This window comes from Ursus arctos, unplaced genomic scaffold (assembly GCF_023065955.2).
Source record: "Ursus arctos isolate Adak ecotype North America unplaced genomic scaffold, UrsArc2.0 scaffold_24, whole genome shotgun sequence".
NCBI lineage: Eukaryota > Metazoa > Chordata > Mammalia > Carnivora > Ursidae > Ursus > Ursus arctos.
In genome coordinates, this window is record NW_026622919.1 from 3,732,332 (window position 1) to 3,741,045 (window position 8,714).

General features: G+C 53.4%; 1 protein-coding gene across 2 annotated transcripts in view; it reads right to left on the minus strand.

Annotated features, from left to right (window-relative positions):
* The window catches only part of PGS1 (phosphatidylglycerophosphate synthase 1), a 37,924-nt gene extending 29,663 nt beyond the window's left edge, over positions 1 to 8,261 (minus strand). For both annotated transcript variants that reach the window (XM_026484225.4, XM_048226673.2), the window contains exon 1: positions 8,105 to 8,261. In XM_026484225.4, coding sequence (XP_026340010.2) covers positions 8,105 to 8,244 — 140 coding nt within the window. In that variant the 5' untranslated portion in view covers positions 8,245 to 8,261. The remainder of the gene's footprint in view (positions 1 to 8,104) is intronic.
* Positions 8,262 to 8,714: the final 453 nt, after the last annotated feature.

Below are 8,714 nucleotides of genomic sequence, written 5' to 3' on the forward strand. Positions count from 1 at the left end.
TGAAATGTGCAGCATGTGTCTTCCAGTGATCGGGAAGGGGAGCCGGTGGTGCTGAGCGGCCGGGGAGGCCTGAGGACACTGTCCCTGGCGAGGCCAGGCAGGCCGTGCGGAGGGGCTGCTCCGGGCAAGGAGGGGACTGAGCAAACGTTATGCCGCCGGCGCTGGAGAGCACCACCATCCGCGGGAAAGCCCAGGAGGGTGTCCCCAGCCAGGCCAGAGGGCACATGCACCCAGGGCCCACCGTCAGCCCCATCCTGCCCCGGAGAGGCACCGGGCAGGCTCGGGCGCGCCGGGCTCAGGGCCCCGGGCTACCGTGGGCAGGCCTCGTCCCTGCCAGGCAGCTCTCCCTGGGAATGCTCCACCAGGGCCTCGGTCCAAGAGCTGTTGAGGGCTTTTCTATGTTGGCTTCCTGTTTAATCTGTGTACTGACAGGTTTATTTTTGCTAGAGAGGAGAAGGAGCCGAAAGCCAATTAGGTGCAGGGAGTCATGGAGGGGGAGACCCAACCCTCGAGCGGCACTTCTAGACACCCGAAGAGGAAGGCGCCCTGAGAAGGAGCCGAGCGTTTCATGAAGGTGCCCTCAGTGACGGCATGGGCCGGGGGAGACCACACCTGGACGGGTGACACTCAAAATCTCACTGGAGTGCCTCGGCTGGGGCAGAAGCAGGCAGGCCCAAGTCCACTTAGGGGCTCACTGTTTTCCTTCACCTCAGCCAGAAGCCCATGGGGGGTTAGTTCCCGCTTTCCTCAGCCTAACTCCTGGGAATCTTCCCAGAAAAGGTGGCTCCCGGTGCTAGCAGCACCCCCATGTCACAGTCACCCCGGTCTCCAGGGGCGACCACCTGCGCAGGCAAGTCCCGACCCCAGGGAGGCTTACTAAGAAACCACACGTCCCAGGTCAGGAACCGAAGCCCCGAGAGATCTGAGCAGCTGTGGTTACTTCACCCAAAAAGCAGAGCCGTGTCACACACACCATTCAGAGAACTAAACCCGCACACACATACACGATTTCCACATCTAGACCTCGACTCCCCTGAATCATCTTTCTAGAACCATCCAGCTCCCATTTCTAGTTACAAAGAAGAGGAAGTGGTGGGGGCAGGGGACCAGGTAATAGCTTCTGCCGACTCCAGAATATCACGGAAGTTTGGAAAATAAGGCTAGGGCAAGCGCCTAGGGACGCTCAGGCAAGCCAGTGGCAGAGGCAACGACAGCAAGCACTGCAAACTGGTCCCAGCCGACAGGTGAAATGGTGAAATGAAGCGGGGGCTCTGTGAAGGACAGGCTCCGGCCACCCCCAGGACACCCGACTCCAGGTACAGGTTCAGCCACGGGATTTAAGGCTTCCCGTGGAATCTGCAAGGTCCCTGCACTGTGGAGCAGGCTGGGTCTAAGTGCTGAAGACCCCTGACCTGGGGCCCTTCCTCCACCCAGGGAGAGACCTGTGCGGGCGGGGTGGGGGCAGGCTTCCGGGGCGACTCTGGGAGGGCACGGGAGCGTGAAGGCGGGGAGGCGCGCGGGGCAGGGACGCTTCCTCCCACATCTCTAAGACAAATCCACATCTGAACCGCCTCAACCAAGGATGCTCTTGTCCCTGAGCGCCTGGGTGGGGACGGGGGGGGGGGCAGCCACTAAGTGAAGACAGCAGAAGCCTAGGTGGGACAGGGCAGCCCACCCCTCCTGCCAGGTTTGGGAAGGCAGTGGGACTTGAGTTCAGAATAATCAGCCACTCGGAAACAGAGCAGAAGAGCCACTGAGACACAACCCAACAGAGCGATTGACACAGGGAGCCTCAGGGGAAAGAGAAGGTATTTCTCCTTTTTGTGAGGAGATAGGAGTTTTCCATTTCACCAAGTATCTTGAAGCTGCGTGTGCTCCATGGAAAAATACCGGCACACCTTGCATTTTTTCCTTTGTCTGGATGTGCAACAATGTGCCTGGAGGTCCAACCAAGCTCGGGGCCAGCGGCGAGATGCCAATAAAGAAAGGCAGGGGCGCCCGGGGGGCTCAGTTAAGCATCTGACTCTTGATTTCATCTCAGGTCACAATCTCAGGTTGGTGAGATCAAGCCCCACGTCAGGCTACATTCTGGGTGTGGAGCCTGCTTAAGATTCTCTCTCTCTCCCTCTTTCTCTGCCCACCCCCACCCGCCCTCTTTAAAAAAGAAGGGGGGGCGCCTGGGTAGCGCAGTCGTTAAAGCGTCTGCCTTCGGCTCAGGGCGTGATCCCAGCGTTCCAGGATCGAGTCCCACATCGGGCTCCTCTGCTGGGAGCCTGCTTCTTCCTCTCTCACTCGCCTGCTGTGTTCCCTCTCTCGCTGGCTGTCTCTCTGTCACATAAATAAATAAAATCTTTAAAAAAAAAAAAAAAGGAGGAGGAGGAGAAGAAGAGGAGGAGGAGAAGGGGGGCAGGGGGAAGAGGAAGAAATAGAAAGACAAATACTAGAGAACGACACCCAGGTCTACACTTTCCCTTTAGACACGTTCCCTCCAAGGCCTCTCCACCTCAGAGGACACAAGTCTGATCCCCAGGGGCTGCAGAGTGTCACCCACCACCAGTGGGGAAAAAAAAAGTAAGCTGGCCAACCTCTTAGGGTCTTTCCAAAAGGGGGCACCTTGGGCTCTGAACAAAGAACACAGTGATGCGGGAGGAATGTCTTCCCACACGAAGCACAAACCCTCGACAGACAGTACAGGGGTTCTACTCTCTGTCCTGGACTGTACTCAGGGCATTAACTCAGTGGCCCCCACGATGGGCTCTGTCATGCTCTGAATCCATGAGTTTTTCCGGAACTATAAGATTTGTGGTACAAGCTCTGTGGCTTGGGTCCCACCCAAATCTGTAAAAAATGATGAAAAAAGAAGTTCTTAAAAGAAACTAAGTTCTGTGGACTGCAATATTTTCAGAAACTACTTTTTAAGAAAAACCCACCCTCCCCCCTCAGTCATGCACATTTAAGCGTCAGAAAGTGAGCTGAGGAGCAAAGAGCAACAGTCATAGCACTTCCCGAGAAGAGCTCCACTACGCGAAGGCACCGTACTTCCTGCGTCCCCGGCAGCAGGCGGCCCTTCCTGACTGACGCAACACCCAAGTCCAAGAAAGGGAAGTTGAGTGTGAATTCCCGTAGCTTACAAAAGACCAACGGCCTGATGAACTCCCACAAGAAGTCCTGCATGGGAGGCCAGGCTGCCAGCATCTGACTACATGCTGACCAGATGACTGTCCTCTTGACTTGCCCAAAAGGAAGTCAATCGCATCCAGGGGCCAGAAAGCTAACATAACCCATAATACACCTCGGGGGGCCAAAGCAGCAGGCAAAGGGAAGTGTCTGACGAGAACCAAACTAATCCAAAGGCTCTGACCAGCCGGACTTCCCAGCAGCCTTGAAAAGAACTCGTTTACATGAATCAGATCACATGTTTATAAGTGAATTATCTATCAGAACACTTCAATCCCAGGCTAGCTGCTATTTCTCTAGGAGCACACAACCGACTGACCCTGCCTAATTCATCACCAGCTGCAATGTGTTCAGGGGATACTTCTGTTCATATGAATTCGATAAAGCTAAAATTTGGGGCGCCTGGGTGGCTCAGTCGGTTAAGCATCTGCCTTTGGCTCAGGTCATGATCCCAGGGTCCTGGGATCGAGTCGCATCAGGCTCCCCGCTCAGCGGGAAGCAGCAGGGAGCCTGCTTTTCCCTCTGCCTCTGCCCCCCCCACTCATCCTCTCTGTCAACTAAATAAATAAAATCTTAAAAAATAAAGCTACAATTTAAAAATCCATCCGTTGTAAATCTTTTTTTTTTTTTTTAAAGATTTTATTTATTTATGTGACAGAGAGACAGCCAGCGAGAGAGGGAACACAGCAGGGGGAGTGGGAGAGGAAGAAGCAGGCTCATAGCGGAGAAGCCTGATGTGGGACTCGATCCCGGAACGCCAGGATCACGCCCTGAGCCGAAGGCAGCCTCCTAACAACTGCACCACCCAGGCGCCCTTCATCCGTTGTAAATCTTATTCCAATCCCCTGTAAAACCAAATTTGAATTATTTGGGGAAATTATGCTTTAATTCTAAATATCCCCCTCCCACCCATTCTACTACTGGAAGCCAAGAGACGCTCTGCTGAGTGCTAACAAGTAAGAAGCATCACTAAGTTCAGAGAAGAAGTCATTTCTGGAAATCTGGTGGTCCCTCAGAGTGGAAACTACTAACAAGCTGAACCGGACGGAGTATGCTGACCTGCCACGATGACGTCAGACATCTAACTGAAAGAACAGTCTTCCGGTTGTCTGTCTCCCTCTTACAACTCAGGGAGGTTAGAAGCCCCCCACCTCCTCTCACACTCAACTCACTAACTCTCACACACGCACACCCTGAAGAGAAAACAGGACTTGAGTTTCTTTTTTTTTTTTAAGTTTTTATTTATTTATTTATTTGACAGAGAGAGAGAGAGAGAGACAGCCAGCGAGAGAGGGAACACAGCAGGGGGAGTGGGAGAGGGAGAAGCAGGCTCCCAGCAGAGGAGCCTGGCGTGGGGCTCGATCCCAGAACGCCGGGATCATGCCCTGGGCTGAAGGCTGACACTTAACAACTGAGCCACCCAGGCACCCCGGGACTTGAGTTTCAATAATAAAGCCCTTTCTGCACGTACAGCTCCAGCTAAAAATCGTCTGTTTGGGGTTTTTAGAGAAAGAGGCCACAAAGAAAATACTTCCTTCTACGGCAGGCAAGCTCAAGATCAGGAACTCCTGCCCACCGGGCACATTTCCCACTCAGTCCCATCTACTCCAAACAACGAGTCAATTCCTGGAGTCTGCGGACTCCTACACACCACCTCGAGGTGCCGTCTCCCCTTCCCGAGCTCCAGATCTGTCAGTCAGCTGCACACTGACACCTCTACTCGGACGCATCTAGATGCTAGTTAACATGCCCAAACTCACTTTACCATCACCCCCCAAGCCCAGTCCTTTCTTATTCCCTGTTTTAGTGATGCGTGACTCCATCCACGCAGTCCCCTAAGCCCCCCTACACCTCCCGCACCAGAGCTGACTCTAACCCCTTCCACTCCATACCACCTCAGGCCTAGGCCACCATCAAAGGAAACTGTACAAGCAATCTCAGAGCTTGCCTCCCAGGGTCTCCGCCCAGAGGACAAGCTTGCTCCTGGCTCCTCCCTCTGCCTCCTCCCATCCCTACTCAGTACCCCCACTAGGCTCCTGGAAATGACTTGGGAACCTGGGGCGTCTCAGAACTGCCTTCCACCTTGGCCGCTACAATCATCAGCCCACACCACTCACCACCCTTCCCTGAACACCAGCTCCCCCTTCCTTACCCAGCCTGCTCCTACACTCCAAAACACAGCTCTGAGATCACCCCCACCAGGAAGCCTTCTGTGACCTCCTGCTGTGCCTCTCAGATGCTGCCATGACCTTCTACCTTACCCTACTATCACTGTCAGCTTATGGGTCTGAGCACCTTGAAGATGGGGCTAGGTCTTTATCTTTGCTTCCTTGGTACCTAGCACAGCAGTGCTCTACACACGCATGCTGAATACATGAATGAGCCCAGCAGTCCACAGTGATGATGAGTCAGATGCCTGAACAAGAGAAAACACAACAGTATTTCTAGATCACTAATTGGAAGTAATTTTAAGTAGCATTCTCTGTCACTGTGGCTGTCTCTGTAACTAACATGTAAGCCACTGCAATGAAAGAACCCTCCCTCCACCCCTCTCGTTAGCCACGAGGGTTCATCAGGCGCCTAACAGGTGAGTCAGACTGGCAAGCTAAACTCTGACAAAGTCTCAGCTCATGACTACACAGAACTATTATCAATGAATCAATGATCAGAGTTACAAGAAACCACACCATTCGGGGAATGAGGAGTTGTGAGGTACAACTAAAGGGGGAGAAACGAAAGTCAGCAGCCAATACAGGATGAGTGGCCAGATACACTAGAGAAACCCCAAACACCAAGGCCACAGAGTCGGGAAAATCTGTAAACCAAGTAAGGCAAGAGGGGGGAAAAAAAAAAAAAGAAAGCCACAGTGTTGTAACAACAGTCAAAGCACTTATCTTCAGTCCTAGCAAAACATTCTAAGGATTATAAAACACAAATTTCTTTTTTTTTTTTTTAAGATTTTATTTATTTTTGAGAGCAAGAGCATGAGCAGGGGAGGGAGGGGTAGAAGGAGAAGCAGACTCCCCGCTAAGCATGGAGCCAGATACGGGCCTCAATCCCAGGACCCTGGGATCATGACCTGAGCCGAAGGCAGACGTTTGACTGAGCCACCCAGGCACACCCACAAATTTCTTTAAAACACAAAAACTTGGTGGGTGGGGGGATGGGTACTAGGTGATGGGCATTAAGGAGGACACGTGATGTCATAAGCACTGGGTGTTATATGCAACTAATCAGTGAACACTACATCAAAAACTAATGATGTACTATAGGTTGGCTAATTGAATTTAAATTAAAAAGAAATAAACAAATAAATAAAACACAAAACTTGTATTTCTTTAAGTGAGTTTCTGGTTTAATTGTTGACCAAGAGATACAGCTCTTTCTCTCAGCTTCACCAAAAAGACATATGGTGCCGGGACGCCTGGGTGGCTCAGTCGTTAAGCGTCTGCCTTTGGCTCGGGGCGTGGTCCCGGGGTTCCGGGATCGAGCCCCATGTCGGGCTCTTCCGCTGGGAGCCTGCTTCTTCCTCTCCCACTCCCCCTGCTTGTGTTCCCTCTCTCACTGGCTGTCTCTGTCAAATAAATAAATAAAATCTTAAAAAAAAAAAAAAGACATATGGTGCCACACCTACCGCATCCATTTACAAAAAGGACTTTGGGAAGTCAGTTTAGACTACTCCCACTGCCACACTGCTCCTCTCCCCCCACCACCACCGACAAAAGACACTCAAAAGAAATGTCTTTTTCAAAAGAATTTGTAGAGATTGCCCCAACATCCCTAAGCAGTCAATTCCAATGTTAAATAATTAACAAGTGTTTTTCGTATGGTTTAAACACATACAGGGAAATGACAAAACTGCCTGAACACCTCATCTTTGAGGAGAGAACGTTTCTTGAAACCTTAAACCAAATTTCCCAGTGGTTTGATGCCAAGATGTAGAAGTCATCTGATTTCACCACCCACTGCAATGGCCAGGTCTTGGCTAAACACCAACTACAGAAAATGCAGAGGCCACCTCTTCCCCGGCCCCGCCCCCACGGGGTTTCGCTGATGTGAAACTTAAAGTCATTCTGATCAGCAAGCTTCTGAAGGGCTCCATACTGATGCTATCACCTAAAAGTTACCCTGAACCAAAGTCGAATTTTTGCTGAAAATCATCCACCGTAACCCAGTATGAAGCAAGTTCCTTCCCATAAGTAGAGACAGCACGCACGACCGGAACACAGATCTGTGCACGAAAGCCAAGAGGTCCCACCTCACCAAAGTAGCACAGATAAAATCTAAGATAATACAAACTCTTCTAAAAGATGCACGTCTAAGATAGTTGTTTTTTTTTTTTTCTTTTAAAGGGTCAAGTGTAAGGCTTGAGTCTCTGATAAGAAAACCATTTGCACACAAGAAATCTTTTTTTTTTTTTCCTGTAACATCAGCAATAACAACAGGCCTCTTAGGTCAGCATGTTCTTGGCAAATGTTGACTTTAGAAAGACCACTGCCTGAACAAACTGCTTCAAAGCCTCCTCCACCACTTACATAACTCACTTCAGTACTTTTCCAGAACACGGGCCCTTTGAAAAGTGTGAAGGGGGTTCCGAGTGGTTCCTCTTCCCTGGCCTGAGAGTCCCTGACTCAGGATTGCTTCACAGCCCTCTCGGGCAGGATGTGCGAAGCGCTGCACGCACAGGATCCCGGCCAGGCACTGCGAGCCCAGCCGAGCCACCCAGCAGCCAGGACCGCGCAAGGAAAGGCCCGCGTCGGAACGCAAGCTGCGTCTCCCGCGACCAGACCTTCCAACGCCCGCCGCCCGGGGCCCCGGGGAGCCCGCGCTCGCCTCCCCACCCCACCCCCCCACTCCGCGTGAGCTCACTCCCGGCGCGGAAGGGAGGCAGGGCAGCGGCCTCGCCCCCACTCCGGCCGTCTCTCACCTCCTGCGCCGGCGGTCCCGGTTCCTGCCCAGGCGGTCCGACAGGCGCCCGAGGAGCGCGGCCAGCCCGGGGCGGCCAGGCAGCAGGCCCAGCAGCCGCCTCCAGAGCACCGGCCCCGCCGCAGCCGCCGCCGCCGCCATGGAGACTCGGCGCTTCCGCTTCCGGCGCGCAAGAACTTTATTGACAGCTGCGCTCGCGGACACGGGGAGGGGGCGGGGCAGGCACAGGTGTGCGAGCGGCGCGCGGGGCGCAGGCGCAGCGGGCTGAGCTTCTTCTTTCCAGGTCCCTCACCGCCCCCACTCCGCGGCCCCCGACTTGCGCTCCTGAGCGTCCTGGGCTCGCGCCCACCGGGTCACGACCAGCACCGAAACTCGCAGGCAGGTGCGCGGGGTCGGCCCCGGAGCGTAAGGTCCTGCGAGCCGAGGGCCGCGCGTCCATGGAGCCGGGAGCACCCCCTGTAGCTGATCTTCGAAAGGAAGTTGTTGCAGGATCCTGGGGGGGGGGGGGGGGGATGGCTCTGATCCGAAACATGGGGTTCCTTGGCGGACCCACAAGGACTGAGACTTGGAAACCCAGGAGAACGGTGGGAGATGTCACATCCTACTTGGCT